General features: G+C 36.7%; 1 protein-coding gene across 1 annotated transcript in view; it reads right to left on the reverse strand.

Annotated features, from left to right (window-relative positions):
- The window catches only part of COL21A1 (collagen type XXI alpha 1), a 108,270-nt gene that overhangs the window by 75,019 nt on the left and 16,506 nt on the right, over positions 1-16,745 (reverse strand). Inside the window, exons 5-9 of the mRNA XM_015560047.1 lie at positions 14,749-14,922; positions 13,678-13,755; positions 11,978-11,986; positions 11,654-11,737; positions 4,397-4,459 (exon numbers count right to left, since the gene is read on the reverse strand). Of these exons, the coding sequence (XP_015415533.1) occupies positions 4,397-4,459; positions 11,654-11,737; positions 11,978-11,986; positions 13,678-13,755; positions 14,749-14,922 (408 nt within the window). The remainder of the gene's footprint in view (positions 1-4,396; positions 4,460-11,653; positions 11,738-11,977; positions 11,987-13,677; positions 13,756-14,748; positions 14,923-16,745) is intronic.

The following is a 16,745-nucleotide window of genomic DNA, read 5'->3' on the forward strand; positions in this document are numbered from 1 at the left end:
GATATTGATAAAGAAAACAATAAATGAAGCAAACTAGAACTGATAGCCTGTGAAAGGCCTGCTCAGCACTCATTTCCAAATACTGCCCAGGACTTTCCACCACTGAGAAATACAAAAGCCTACATAAGTTAGCAGTGTTGGGTTGTTGAGAGATGCCAGCAGATGACACCTCAGCCTGTGAAGTGTATCGGCTTTGGGGTTGGCACAGCATGCAGCTGCCAGGAACAGAAAGTGTACATCCCAGGGAAGGGGTCTCTAGGCAAAGGAAGGCTCATATTTAGAAAACTCATCTCATCCATTGTGATTAGATCAGAACCTACACAGGACCTCAGGCAGTATCTTGGGTGGGATTAGGAGTTGCAGTGAGGGAATGCAACAAATTCACGTGACTCTAAGTTAAAGTGAGAAAGGGAAGAATTGTAAGAGACACTGCAAGGCTAATGCTGGAGATGAGAGGAGTTAAGGATAAAGGTAAAAGGGACATGTTGGGTTTGGAATCTACTCATTTCATTCTATCAAAATAAAGGAGTCTGATAATTGTCACCCTATTTTCTGAACTACGCCACCTCGCTATTTCTGTACTTACTGGCTTGGTTCTCTACCCAATATGAAGGTTTAACTACTCATGTTTTTATCCAGGATGAACTGGAACCAATGCTTTCCAACCTACCGTACCGAAAGAATTTTCTTTCTGCAAAGATCTCAAATATCCCAAATCATCATTTTTTTTCCTTCTGCTTCATTTTTTTCATCATGAAACATCTCCCATCTTTTTAAAAACCTTATTTTGGCCCTAGCTGATTTGCTTAGTGGTTACAGCATCAGCCCACAGACCAAAGGGTTTTGGGTTCAAGTCCCAGTCAAGGGTACATACCTTGGTTGCAGGCTGGAACGCCAGTGGGGGTGGGGCCATGTGTGGGAGGCAATCAATCTCTCTCTCTCTCTCTCTCTCTCTCTCTCTCTCTCTCCCCCCCTCCCTGCCCTCCTCCTCCCTCCCTTCTACTTTTTCTAAAAATCAATGAAAAATATCCTTGAGTGAGGAGGATTAAAAAGAAAACCACGCAAACCTTCCTTTTATCCCACAGACTCCCCATGCTATTATTCCATTTCTCTGTTCCTCGTTATAGACCTCAGAAGAAGCATCTATAGTCACTGTCACCATTTTATTTCCTATTCCCTCTTGAACCCATTTCAATCTAGCTTTTGTACTCCTCCTCCCTGAAACTCCATTTATCAGGGTCCTTAATTACCTCCACACAGCAAATCCATCTGGGCATAGAGCTCATTTTTCTCAATCTCTTGATAACAATGACACAACTGATCACCCGCTTCTTGAAACTTGGCTCCTGGAATGTCACACTCTCCTGGTATTCCTCCTACTTCACTGGTCATTCTTTCCCAATTCCCTTAGCTGTATCCTCTCCTTTTTTTCTCTGTAAGAGAGTCTTAAGCTCAGTCCACTGCCACCTTCTCTTCTCCAGTTATTTGTACTTATTCCCTTAATAATCTCATCCACTCTGGTGGCTTTAGATATATCCACATGCTAAAGTTTCCCAACTGTGTATTTTCATTCTCAAACATATCCATGAAATCAAGATTCCTATATCTAATATCCTAGGAGACAACTTCAGCATGTCCAAAAATGCAATTTCTATTTCCTCTGCAAAACTTACATCTCCCAAGTATTGCTCAGCTCAGTAAATGGCACCATAATTCACCCAGTTGCTCAAGCTCTAATCCGCTGTCTTCCTTGACTCTTTTTCTCATGCTTTCCATGTAATTTAACAGAAATAATCATCAGTTTTACATTAAAAAACAATCTAGAATCTGACCACTTCTCTTCCCCACCACCACATCACTCTAGTCCAGGCCACTCTTACGTCTCAGGGTACTGAAATAACCTCCTATCTGGTCTCCTGCTTCCACTCTTGCCCCATATTAACAGGGTGTGGCAAAGTAGGTTTACAATTGTTCATATGGTATATAATTCAATAATGAATAACTAATAATACAAGAATAAACTGTTTCACATACTCACAACTGTAAGCCTACTTTTGTGCCATCCTGTATACTGCTCTTTCTAAAAAGTCAGATCAACTCACTTTCCTTCTCAAAATCCCCAAAGAGATTGCCACCAGCGTATTTAGAATGAACCCCGGTGGGTTAGTTGAGCCTCACTGCCCCATTACCCAGCTCCTCAGCCCCAATCACCCAGCTTCTCAGCCCCAATCACCCAGCTCCTCAGCCTTAATCACCCAGCTCCTCAGCTCCCTGCAGCTCCAGTTGGCTACCATTTTGTTACCTCTTCAGAATCCCTTCTTTGACCATTTCTCTCTCTCGAGACTCACCTGCATAATCAACCCCTCTCCCATGCAACACTGGTGTCAATAGCCCCAGAACATCATTACTCTTCAAAAATTGGCTGTATTTTTTTTGTATTAAATTTGTCAGCACCTCCCAGGGACATACATGACAAGATCCTCTTTCATCCCAGTGGGGTACTGATGTTTAACATTAAGCCTACAGTGCTTTAACTGCTCAAACATTATTGGCTCATATTAGACATTTTCCCATTCTTCATGGCAACAGTTAATGTCTCATGATAAAAAAAATTCTAAGGAGATACTTTTTTGGTGGCAACTATTTAACATCCAAAAGCTAATCCCTTATGTTTGTTTATTGGTATAAACATTCTGATAGTAACTTACCTGTAAATATTTGCCAAAAATGCTCTAAAGTGGACCTGCTTTATGTTTCTTTAACTCATAAATGCCCCTTAAGTTCTCTTGAACCTTAGAGGATTTTTTTTTTGGCAAATTATAAGTGTACAGAAGTGCATTCATTCTTAGGAAAATAATATAACCTTAAAAAGAATTTTAATGAATAAAATAAACTGATGAACGAAATAGATCCAAGGACAGAAGCATGGACCAGATTATTGGATCTCAGAGGGAAGGTGGGGGGAGGGTGGGTGGAAATAGATCAACCAAATACCTTGTATGCACATATTCATAACCCATGGACACAGATAATTGGGTGATGAAGGCCTGGGGCATGGGGCAGGGGTCAATGGGGGAAGAAATAGGACATATGTAATCATTTCAACAATAAGGATTTAAAGGAAAGAGTTTTAATTAGTATGAGAGTATTTCAATCTAAAATGAAACTGGAAGATATAAAATGGAAAATCTCATGCATGTGCAGAAAAATAAAACTTAAAGAAATGAGAAACTGATTTCCCATAAATGCCTAATTTACAGAAAACTGAGAATGTTAGAACTTTCTTAATTGATAAAAACTTGATCAGGGGTTGCCTCATATCAACCTTGGAAAGTTTTGCTCATGGTTCCCAGAGGCATGAACAAAACCTGTCTGGATTGAGCTTTGCATGTATGAAGACTGGTTTTTGCCTGCTTAAGGAATTTTCAACACTAATCTCCATTTGTTCATGATTTTAACTGAACTCTTCCCTCTTTACATTCCTTCTCCACAAATATCAAACCCTCAAGAGACTTGGTACAGTTTGTGTGTCCTGAATTACAATTCCTCTACTATTCCCAAATAAACATGTCTTTTTGAAAATTCTGAGCTTGACACAATTTATCTCTATTTGGTCAACCCTTGGGAATTTCCATAGATGTGAAGGGAAAATATAAAAGGATTTCTGAAAATAACTAAATATTGATACTAAGAATTCACTGAACACGTTTTTAAATGTTGCAGAGACGTATGCAATTGTGAAGTATAATACCTAAAAAACCACTAGAATGCTAATTCTATTGACCAAGCCAGCCTGGATGCTCCCCTCAGCTTGACCAAACTTCAGACTGGCTTCTTCTTGACCCGAGGCCTGCCTTTCCGGAGAAGATTTACTTTCGAAAATTCGAAATTGTAAATTCTTTAGCGCCCCTTTGAGTTGTAAATCTTTTTAAAAACCTTCTTAACTAGCTTTACAACTAGTAAGGAAGATCCTTCTCAAGGACCAGCCCTTTGCAATGTAGTCTTCAAAAAAGGTAAGTGTCTGCATCTATCAGTCTCTGTGGGAGGGCAGTACCCTAACTTCCATGGATGCCACTTAGCAAACACAGATGGCCGATGGCTTACTTACCTACGGAGGAAAATGTCTGCCAAACTCAGGATAACTCAAGTTGCTCCATCCCCCTGATCAACCTCCTCGCCCACCCCCCAAAGTCCTCCAGGACTTTTCCACTAGTTCACCCCAGCACTCAAAAATCCACCCTCCTTTTGTTTGAGCTAAGTGGAGTTGTTCAATCTCTCTCCCCTATTCCAGTAGTCTTAGATAGAGTCTCCCTTGCCTGTTTCACTTTGCCAGGTGAAATTTTATCTTTGACACTATAATCCCAGGACTGGAGATGACTAAGCTTTCAGTACTCACAGGCTTACCATCTTGACCAGGCTGTCCAGGGTAGCCAGGGTTCCCAGGCTGTCCAGGGTCACCCTAGAGAGGAAGAAAAACTTCTCAATACAAAACAACAACTATATCGGTGCAGTCAGAGCCCATCAAGGTTCAGAGCCAATTCCATTAAAGGAAGCTATTTGTTATGTTAAAAACAAACAAACAGAATTCCTAAAATGGGGATTAGAAAAAATGATACCATATTCTAAATGCCTAGCTTAACGAATAAAGGCTTTTTAGTATGTAAAACTTACAATGGTTTATTTGTGTGCGACTACCAGGTATAATAACATTTCCCTGATGTAAAATGTTAATATTTAAAACAGGGTACACTTTTAGAATTCTAAAAAAATGATTAAGTATCATAGCAAATACAGTTTCAATGAGAGTAATATTTCACTCATTGTCTACAGACTTAATTCTATTCTATATGTTATACTACAGATATCACTGACCTGTGATGTAATAAGTCAATTCATAATTATTTATTAAGAAAAAACAGTTAAGCCGAAACCGGTTTGGCTCAGTGGATAGAGCGTCGGCCTATGGACTGAAAGGTCCCGGGTTCGATTCCGGTCAAGGGCATGTACCTGGGTTGCGGGCTCATCCCCAGTGGGAGATGTGCAGGAGGCAGCTGGTCGATGTTTCTCTCTCATCGATGTTTCTAACTCTCTATCTCTCTCCCTTCCTCTCTGTAAAAAATCAATAAAATATATTTAAAAAAAAAAAGAAAGAAAAAACAGTTAAAAGCCATGTGATCTTACACATGGGACTCACATTTAAAGCTGCACAACAGTCATTTCTTTAAATCCAGTCAATGTGCCTCTTTGCCTATATTTAGAATGTCATTGAACCTGCTAAAATTCTAAAACTTGAATACTTTTATGAGAGTGAGGTCCAAGCCAAACAACCCTTTAGTCTTTTAGTACATGTAATACCTAAGAAATGAAGAAATGACCTTTGCTCTCATAAACCAGAGATCTTCAAAGAACATTATTCTGTACAACATGGCAATGAGCCCAGGCACATTCTATGGAACTCTAGACTGCTGTACAATGGCCAGTACTGACCATTAAGAGGATCACCACCCTTAAAACAAAACAAGGAAAGCAACATTTTTTTTGAGGTGAGTTTGTTTTATAATTTAACTCTAAGAAATACTTCACAAATCTGTCTATAATAATAAAAGGGTAATATGCTATTTAGACTGGGTGTCTTCCTGACATCATTCCGGACATCTTTCCTGATGAAGCTGGGCCAGCCCGGGTCCTGAGTGCCTGCAGGCGGCCGAAAGGAAGCCAGCCCAGGTCTCGTGTGCCTGCGGGCAGTCCGAGGGAAGCTGGTAAGGCAGCCCAGGTCCCAGGTGCCAGAGGGAAGCCAGTGCCGGCAGCCGGGGGAAGGAAGGCCTACTCTTGCAGGAATTTTCATGCATCAGGCCTCTAGTATATATATATATGCCTAAGCGACTGAATGACCGAACGACCGAATGACCGGTCAGCTGGTTGCTATTATGCACACTGACCATCAGGGGGTAGAAGTTCAATGCAGGAGCTGCCCCCTGGTGGTCAGTGCACTCCCACAGCCAACCTCCTGAGGCAGGCCAAACTTCTATGCTCCCCTACCCCCATCAGCCCTGATCACTGGCCAGGCCTAAGGACCCTACCCATGCACAAATTTGTGCACTGGACCTCTAGTAATATCATCTTCATCTATTACTGAGTTCATGAGGTCCACATGGGACATCTTGCCAAAAAAACACAAAGTCTTGGCCATCAGTATCAATAAATTCCTGCACAGAGACAACTGATTTTCAACTCAATAATTCTTCACTATTTTCAGCAAGAAATCATTCACACAGAACCCCAGTGAATATACATTAACTAAGGTTACTTCCACAGAGCCAGCTTTGCTGGTTGGAAATACTACTTCAGGCTACTGGCTAGGGACATTTGTTCCTGAAACTAAACAGGAAAAATGGAAAGAACTGTGTGAACTCAATAAAGGAGCCAATGAAGAAGGGATGGGCTCTTCACTTAGGAGTCACCCAAGAGGCTCAGTATAAGAAAAGGCTGAAAAAAGGAAAATGTCATTTTTTTTAAAGAGAGAATCACTGTAAATCTAGAGAGAAACATAATGCTGAAACATTTAATGTCTTGCTAAGAAGGCATAATTTGAAATTCAGATCCAAGGATTCCAGTGTTAACTAAGAAGCAACATTCTGTTTCTCTAGAGTGCTAGAATGTTTCTCTCCTTATTTTCAGGGGATCCCCATTAATCTCTAGCCTCCCTGCCATCCTCCTCTATCCATGTTCATCTTGGACTCACTGCCTTTCAATAAATTCCATTGTTCTTTTCTCCCGGGAAGAAGATTTTCTTCCCTTTCTATGGAAGAGTCATTATGCCAAAACGTGCTATCGTGCTATCGCTACAGCTTCCTTGTAACTCCATTTCCTCCTGATGTCTTTTTCTATTGAAATGCTAAAGCAGCCCCTGTCTCACTGATCACTTCTTCATAACTGGAGTTTTCTCAATTTTTTCTTGATTAGTCTTCTTCACTTATCATTTGGATTTATATTCCTTGAAACACAGTCCATATTTTCTGCTTTTTTTTTTTCAATGCTGTAAATCAAGTAGAGATTCAATAACTACTTGCTGATTGATTGATTTCAAAATAAATCTCCTGTGAATGACCTCTTTACTTGCAGAATATTAATTATCCACAAAATCTAGGACATAGAAAGTCTCTGAGAAGGTTTAACCTCTACTATGATGAGCTTGAAATAAAACTTTGGCACAAAAAGAAACAGAATTTGTTTCTATGCTACACAGAAGTACAAAACACACTTAACAATAACATTTTAAATGAGTCAAAACCAAGTTTCCAAGGGGAAAAAAATCACCCACAAGATAAACCCAATGTGACTTCATAAGGACCATAACACTGGACAATAGCTCCACAAACGAAAAGTAATCTCTTTTGCAGGTTTTATTACTACTGATAGATTTTAATCGTTATTTTGACCACTACCCTACTGATTTATTTGCAAAATCTCAGGTAGGTTTGGTGTTGTTTCCATAAAATTGAAAGAATAAAATAAAATCCTAACTAATTTTGGAGAGAAGGCCAACTAGAATAAAAATTCCATTTTATTACTGTAGTAAAAGCTGACACCCAATCTTTATTGGTTGTTGACTGTGTGCTAGGGACTGCTCTTAAAAATTTACATACATTAAATGACTTCTCATTAGAATACCACAAAGCAAGTAATGTTATTATTCCCATTTTATATGCAGGAAAACTGAGGCCTGAGAAGGTTAGGTAACTCACTCAAGGTCACAGAGCAGTAGTGGGGATGGAATTTGAAATCATCCAATTCTGCTCCATAGTCCCTGTGTCTACACACTACTCACCCTGACTACATTAAAATTCAAAAACTAATCAGAACCAGACCTGGGGACTGCTAGCAAATGGAACATGGAAAAAGATTTCCAAATGCATTAAATTAGACGTATGACTTATCCTACAATTGTGAGTAAATTCTCAATCACTTTCTCCTAATTTAGTTGAAGCATTTGCATTCTTTGAATTTTTAAAAATATGTATCCAACTGAAAAGCAAAACTTACTTATGTTGAATTGAATTTGTGCCACAGGATTTCGGAGTTGTCGACAGGAGTGGAAATGTCATGGATTGAGCTAAACCATCTCTGAACGTGGCCTCTCAAGCAGTGTAATTATGAATAATTAAAATGAAAAATAGCTGTGCTTGCAAAAGCAAGCTAATAGTTTAAGTTACTCATCTAAAACAAATGTCTTCGGAGCTCTTCATGTAGGACCAAATCCCATGTTATCATGCCCTTTTCTCAAACTCTTTGTGCCTTCCTTCTAGTCTTGGTCTCCACAGGACTATCTGACCTAAGACCTATTCCATTCTCCAAAACCAGCCTCTTCGCAAAAACAAAACTCAAACACCCACTCTCTTAGGCAAGGAGGAATCTACTGAGCCTGGGGAAATTAACATAAAAATGTAAATGCCTAGTGGCCCCTGAAATTTTCCAAAGCCTTTTTGTATTCAGACAGAGGATACTTTGAAAATCCAAATGAATCTCTTTGATGTAGAATTATGAGGGTGAAACAAAGGGCATCAGAAGGAACACAGCTGGAGAGAGAGTGGCATTTCAGAGCAAAGAATTTATTAAGAAATTGTTCCTTTCTAAAAAAAAAAAGCAAAAAAAAGCTTTCTTTTCACTTTTGAACTAATATATCTAACATTCAAGGTTAGATCAAGTGTAAAGTGTGTCCCCACAAATGTTCCTGTGTCTACTGAAAGTGATGGAAGAAGCTGCCATCTGCATGTTAAGGTCTTTCAAAAGGGAGTTCTTTGTCAACTGGAGATTGCTGGACTTTTCATATAGAACAAAGGCATTCCAGATAAGTTAATAAGGAGTAGGGGTATATCTTCTTTTTTCAATGATTTCATAATTCATTAAATTAAAAATGTATTACTATTAAACACTGGGTTAGACAGTAGAATTCCAAAGGAGAGTTTAGTTTGTATTTGCCTTCATTGTGAAGTACTTGCATATAAAAATTACTCCAATAGATTCATTTATTAATTTACTCACTTCCTAGGTTTGACACTAAGGATACAAAATAAGCAAGCTATGTTCAAGGCATTCACAGTCCAGTAAAAGATATATTTTTCTTTGCTTATTAAGAGTTATAATGTCATGATAAGTGTGTGGTATTATAGTTCATAGTTCATTTGACCTGTTTTTTAAATAGGGTTGTCATATATTTTGGAAAGTTCAAGAATTTATAACAGATGACATTATCTTAGAATAAGCACTTACCCACATAGCCATAGAAGACTTTCTCCTCTGTTTTACTCACAGGATTCCTAGAACTCTATTTCTGGCTAATCGAATGACTAGATCTATTTTTCATAGGTAACTCTGATTGATAGACATCTGCAAAGCTTTCCAGAGAGCATCAAACAAAGACAGCCAAAAAGTCTCAATTTGATCTATAGTAAAATTGCTTCATCTCAATTAATTCCAGTTTTGTTGACCTAAATAAAACCCTATCAATTTTCCAAGACACAAATTCTCTACAAGAAGTGCATGAAACTCAGAGTGTTGCTAGGGATTCTGTTTTCCACATACAGGTCCCTGATGTGGCTAAGGAACCACTTCCAGAGGAAAGAGCCTTAAAAGGATGGAGGAGTGTGTGTGTGTGTGTGTGTTCCTCTCTTCCAGCCAGATTTTCTGAAGAAAATGGGAAGCAGATCAAGAAGGCACGCCAACTTGAAGATTGGTGGAAAACTGCAATTTCACTTAAAGTAATAGGTGGCAATGGGGTTACATTATGACTAAGAAAAGAGAATGAAAATGAGGAACACGTGAAACTTAGAAATATTGGATATCAGATAAGACAAAGAGTGCTCTAAAACTTTGTTGTAGAAACATATGTGAAAAATAAACAGTGACACCACAAGATCCCTAATGAACCACTAATGAAGAATCAGAAAACATCAAAAGCATCTGATTCCTCCTCAAAAGTGGACAGCCCTTAGAGACCGTGGGGAGACCAGAATCATTAAGAGTGAGGAGAGTGCTCTGGGCTTCTACAGAATAGGCAACATGGAACTCTGGTTTCCATATTGTATTTCTTGCAGATGAAATCATTTTTATGTATAACGTTTCAGTATTGTAAATACATTTTAAAAAGAAGTCTGCTCATAGGTCACAGCAAGCTGTCTTATATTCTCCTTGGAACATTTATAGGTATTTCTCATTAATGTCAAGGCATCCTAAATAACGGAGTTAGTTTAACTAAAGAATTCTTTGGTTAACTTTCTGAAAAGCAATCTGAAAATAGTTTACAATAGCAAATTAATTATAATATACTGAAGTCAAATTCCAAACCAAATAGATTCACTTTAAATGAAATATTGAATGTAAACTTTTATCTCTTAAGTTTAATTTCTTTATTGATTTTAACAGCTAGGCTTGAAGTATTTCATGAACTATTATATGAAAATGAATGGGAGAAATATGTATAAAAGATAGGAAGAATTAAATTATCTTAGCAGTCCAGAAGCTAAGATTTTTTTAGTCATGGTGATTGAAATACTAAGAAAATTCCATCTAGCCCAGGTCATTTGGCTCAGTGGATAGAGCATTGGCTGTCAGAGTGAAGGGTCTGGGTTTGATTCAGGTCAAGGGCACATGCCTGGGTTGAGAGCTCGATCCCCAGGAGGGGGTGTGTATGAGGCAGCCAATCAATGATTCCCTCTCATCACTGATGTTTCTAGCTCTCTTTCCTTTCCTCTCTAAAATCAATAAAAATATATTTTCAAAAAGAGAAAATTCCATCTAAATATAAATTATAATTCATATTTAAGAAAAAAATTTATGGTCACCAAAGTAATAGACGATCAATACAGAAAACACTTTTTCCCTAGAGAGTCATACTTGCTTTCAAGTTAGACATTATTTGTATTAGGTAATTTTTAAAATAATATTAAAAACATTATAGTGAACAGACCACTTCTCAGTATCTTAGGGTGTGTCTCTGATGCCATAGTAAGTATCAACTTACTTAAAAACTTAGTCATTCATATTTAATAACATGGGAACATATCAAAGTACTTTGTTATGTAAAAAATAAACTGGTTATAAAATAGTATGTACATCACGGCTCCAAACATACTTTCCAATGTAATTATTACATGAGTAAGTGAAATAAATGCATATGCCTCCATTTCTTAGAATTAGACATCTAACACATTAAAATTAATTTTCAATTTCTTCTCCATTTTTCTATCTGAAAATCATTTTGACAAATTAAGATCTTAGACATTTAAGAATTTAGAGTATATCTTAAAGGCCCTTCCTTAATTTTTTACCAAGATTTAAGAATCATTCTGGGATCTAGCAGCAGTGTTGAGGGAGGGGAATGGAGAGGGAGCAAACAGATAAATAAGCAAACTAATATTGCGCCCTCACTCTACTGTGGGCTAGCAGTATCAGTTTTAGGTTCAAAGACAAATATGGACGAGAATATGCTTTTTAAAGGGTCACTAACACTCAGGTTTTAACATGTTCTAAAGCATTAGGTGAAAATTTCATAACAGGGTCCATGGTGATTTGGAATTTTGTGGAAACTCCAAATTTGGAAGCTCTTGTTTGTATATTTTAACAACAACAAAAAAGCATTTTCGGTATTACTCACTTTGGGGCCTTGTAGTCCTGGTTTTCCAGGAGGACAAACACAGGGAGCTGAAGTTGAACCTACATCACTGGGGCCATTGAGACACTACGAAGACAAAAATGGAAATAAACATGGAAAGATGCATATATATGTATATGTACATATGTATCTGTATATTTTATTTATCCTGACCTAATAAGAAATTCCCAATCACAAAAAGGTATGAATACTAAATATACTCAAACTACATTAAAAAAGTGAGTGTAATTTATCTAAAATACTTACAGTTGATGAAAGGAAGCTAAACAGTCCCACAGTGCAAATATTACCTTAAGGAAAACCTACCTCGCCATTCTGAAAGAAAAACAATAACAAATATGTTTGAAAATATGTTTTTAATTAAATTTCTATATCATCTTCTAATTTTCAGATATTTCATTGTCCAGGTTATAGATGATTTAAGTATCAAAACCAACCTCTAAAAATATATTTGCAATTACCCTAAAAAATTACTTATGTCTACATGTTATTATTACATTCACAGTAGGATAAACAAAGAAAATGAACAACAATAAAGAGTAGGAGAAAATTAAAATGCCAAAGCTGCTTAATATAATGACCATGCAGAAACAAAAATACATCAATGTGGAATGTACATGCTCTCTTGAACTTACTGGAAATCCTTTAAGAACCAGAGAAAAAAGCCAAAACATATCTAACCAAGTCCTAAAGAGCATGAATTAAATGTCATGCACTCCAGGGACGCTTCTCCCTAAACAGTCTATTTCTTACTAAGTCACAATTTAAGACAGGTTAATAATCTTCCCAAACAATACCACATTATATCAGAAAATGAGAAGGTGGGAATAAAGGTATAGAAAGCAAACAAGCTACACCAAGTCACAGCTAAGAGGAAGGAAGGAGACATATAAGCACCTACAAAAAAAACTGAATGTGAGAAATCTGCCATGTAATGTTATGCCTTTATTATACGGAAGGGAAATGGTAACGGTTATTACAATGATGCAGAAATATCAATAAATAAAGTATGTACAATGGACTCTCAAAATGCAATAACATTAATAGGTTTAGTAAAGATTTATATTCCAAATTATAAGTATCTAAAAGGTATATTGCTTAAGCAATTACCTATCTAGAATACCCATAATGAATCATTTGTCAAAGGTTCCATCTTGGAGTTTATTGTAGATCCATTAATTATGATGCTCAATGTCCTCAAGACTTTAGAATGTGTGGATTCATAAGTTACTCAGTTTAATAAGGAAAAAGGAGACTATGACAGCATAACTATATAAACTAAAAAAGCTTAAATAGGGCTCAAATATCACTGGGAATCCACATTGTCAAAAAGTTTTACAACATTCTACATGATTTGCAATAGCAGCAGTACTGCATACCATTTATTGCCTAGAGGAAAAGAGACTCATTATATATATAATCAGTATATAATAATATAATATAATCAGATTTGTGTATACAATCAGACTTTGTAACATTTTAGTTTATAATCCTTTCTTTCTTAACACATCAATGAAAACAGCCAAATAAATATATCCTAGAAATATAAGAAAATCTTAGGTAACAATAAAAATAAAACTATTGTTTGAAAAAATGTGCTGGTGAACAGGAAAATGAATCATTTCCTGCTCCAGAATGCGTAATATACTAATTATAAACTTAATTAAGAACAGAAATGTATTTCACACAAGATATTCAGACAAAATATCTTATAATTTTCTAGAGCAAGTCTAGTCATGCTTCTCATGAATATTAGGATAGTCACAACCAGACATGATGTGGGAAAAACAGTTGCTTGTGGTCTTTCATTCATACTTACACAGTGAAACATTAAAATTTTATTTCAATTATGAGCTTCAAAATATGTTTTAATCGATATAACTTTATTTGACAATTGAAAAAAATAACTCTATACATACAGTTAAAACTCACATATTATCTGCTTCTTATTTGTGGCTTTGAAAGTACTAGAGCAACACTTGGAAAAAATAATCCATCCTACTTACAAATCCGGGAATCTCGCATGCTGTCTCCCGGTTGTTCTGTTCTGGGTCACAGTAGATTCGCAACTTTTGGACATCAAACTAGGAACATAAACCCAGTCAAGTAAAAGTTGAGGCCCAAGTTGATTGTTGTATAAGAACAACTCAGAGACACAGAAACAGCCAATATAGTTAGCGATCATGGAAAGTTTAAATCACAGCATTCAGCTAAAACAATGAAAATATGAAATTTAAATACTTAGCTTATAGTATTAAAGATGTGATGTAAACTTCTCTAGCACCGAAAATAAATTTCTGATTTCCTTCAGGAACCCAGTGGAGCTTTTTAGTACCCCTGTATTCAAAGCTAGCCTAGAAAGAACTTTCTAGGACACTTAAAAAGGGTGGCTCAAAAGCCATCTTTAGTCTCAGAGATTTAGTTGCTGGCATGGAATGTTGTGTGATGAGTAGGCCTAGCACCTGTTACTATTCAAATACTTACTATAAATTGACATGTAACATTAATATATAGAGACCACGCGTGCAATCACACATTTAAATGTGACAGCCTTCCCTTAATAAAAAGAGGGGGAAAGCCTTACTTTTCAAATAGAGGATTTTACAAGAAATGACTTTTACATGTGCACTTCTCAACCCACACATAGATAGTCCACTTTAAAGAGATATTGAAAAAGTTAGTTTTGTTCATGAAGAACCCTGACATGCATTAATTTAATTTTATCTTCACAGCTGTAAAGAAATGTTTATAACGCTACTTACAACTCTACTCACATTGCCTTTTCCAAATTCATTATTTAATCTATGCCTCTCCTGGGATAGTGTATATGAAATTAATGTTTCGTGAGAATGAGAATTCTACCCTGAACCCAGGGGAACATTTTTCTAAGTATTCTTATTAAATAGATTAAGTCTAATTTTGCATTTTCATACTTATACAGAAACACACAATTTCCCTGACGAACTGACCACATTTTGTAAGTATCTTAAAGAAATTCACAATTAAGTTAAATGTGATAAATACTATCAGAAAGGACAGAAAAAGTAAATGCAAAAAGCAAGTAATTACTTATCCACCTGAACAGTTTCTTCTTTCCCAGAGTATTTTCCAATTTGGGTTTGGCCACTGATGAAGATCCCTAAAACTGGATGTAAGGATTTATTTTCAATTTGTTGATCATCGATATATAGAGTTACATCCTGTTCTGTTACTAAGAGACGAATTTGATGCCAGCCTTCATCAAACAATGTCTATAGGAAGAAAATATAGAAGATTCATAGATAAAATTTCTAACAATCTTTTATTTTCTTCATGCTCATTCCTTTGCTGTCAACCGTAAATCCACACCACATAAATTAGCTATACTACATACAAATTCTCTCTAACTCAAGCTGGGCCTCAAATGACATTCATCAATTATTTTATTAATCCCGAGAGTTTCTATTACATATCCCAAAGAAGTTGTGTCAAACAACACCCTCAAGGTCACAAATGAGGTCCTAATCTCTGAATCCAAATGATTTCTCTCATTCCTCATCCTTTTTACTTCATTTCAACTTTGGACTCCATAACTAGTCCCTTGTCTTTGATATTCTCACTCAACTTCCATGATTCAAACCCCCTTGATTATCTTCATTTCTTCTCCAATTGCTCATATTCTTACTCTTTGAGGACCCCTCTTCCTCCACCTGCCCTTTATTGAGGCATTCCCCACAAGTCTGTCCTTGACATCTTTCACTCTCCTCTTTGACTATCTCATCCACTCCTACAGGTCAATTATTACCTCTATGAAATAATTCCCATACTTACATCAACATATGGTACCTATAATTCCAATACTGCTAGAAAAATTTGCCAGGATGTCTCACAATCAGCGTGACAGAGTATATTACAAAACAAACTTGAACTATCCCCCAAACTTTCTTCTTTTCCCTATTTCCCTTATATCACAGTATCTTCAGTTTCCTAAACCAAAACAAGTTTCTTTACCTCCTTCTCAGGGTCAATAACAAATAGATGCAAAGTTCTACCAAATATGTCTCCTAAACATGATTGAAATTCACTTCTTCATGTCCATTCTCACTGTCATAAGTTAGGCTCATGAGTAGCTTCCTTTATTTGAATAATTTTCAAACGTATCTCTGTCTCGAACCCGTCCCTCTCCAGGCTATCCTTCATACCTCCATTAAACTCTCTCACCAGAGTTTTGTCACAGAAATGCCCCATCTTATTTTCTTATTTCCAGAATCTAACACAATTCCAAGATAGACTTGAAAGTATTGCTTATGAAAGAAAAAAAGAAAAAGAGAGGAGAGAGTTTCTTTCACCATGACACATCTGTGGTCAAGACTTTTGAATGGAATCCTCTCATCCACAGAATGAAGTCCATACCCCTTTGTGTGGCTTTCCAGGTCCCACAAGTTGAGCTCATAACTTGCTAGTCCCTTCTTTCATGCATTTTATGCTCCAAACACAGGGGATACAAATTTCCATTCGCTAAATAAAAATTCTGAATTGTACAACACATGACTATTCAATATTGAACGATTGACCTAATGTGTCCTTATGTCTCTCCATCAAAATCCTCTACAAACATGCTTCAAGGTCACTCCAAAAACCATATCATTTATGAAGATTTTCTCATATTTTGTATTAGAATCCACTTTTCGCTCCAACTCTGCTAACTATGATATACTTCTATTAGATACCTGAAGCCTTAAATTTTTCATTATAAAAAAGCTCTTTGAAGGAAAGAAACAAGCCTTATTTATTTTTCATTTTTCATAGAACCTAGAACATTGCCTTTAGTGAAAATGGCAGACAACAATTTTTTTTAAATTTAATCTATTTACCAAATGAAGAAATTATATAAATGCATAATTTTACATATAACTTTATACATTTCCTAAATTATATACAACATCAGACTTTCATAATTATAATAAACTAGGGGCCCGGTGCACGAAATTCATGCACTGGGTGGGGGCGGGGGGAGTGTCCCTCAGCCCAGCCTGCCCCCTCTCACATACTGGGAGCCCTCAGGCGTTGACCCCCATCACCCTCCAATCGCAGG

The sequence above is a fragment of the Myotis davidii genome, unplaced genomic scaffold, assembly GCF_000327345.1.
Source record: "Myotis davidii unplaced genomic scaffold, ASM32734v1 scaffold313, whole genome shotgun sequence".
Classification (NCBI taxonomy): domain Eukaryota; kingdom Metazoa; phylum Chordata; class Mammalia; order Chiroptera; family Vespertilionidae; genus Myotis; species Myotis davidii.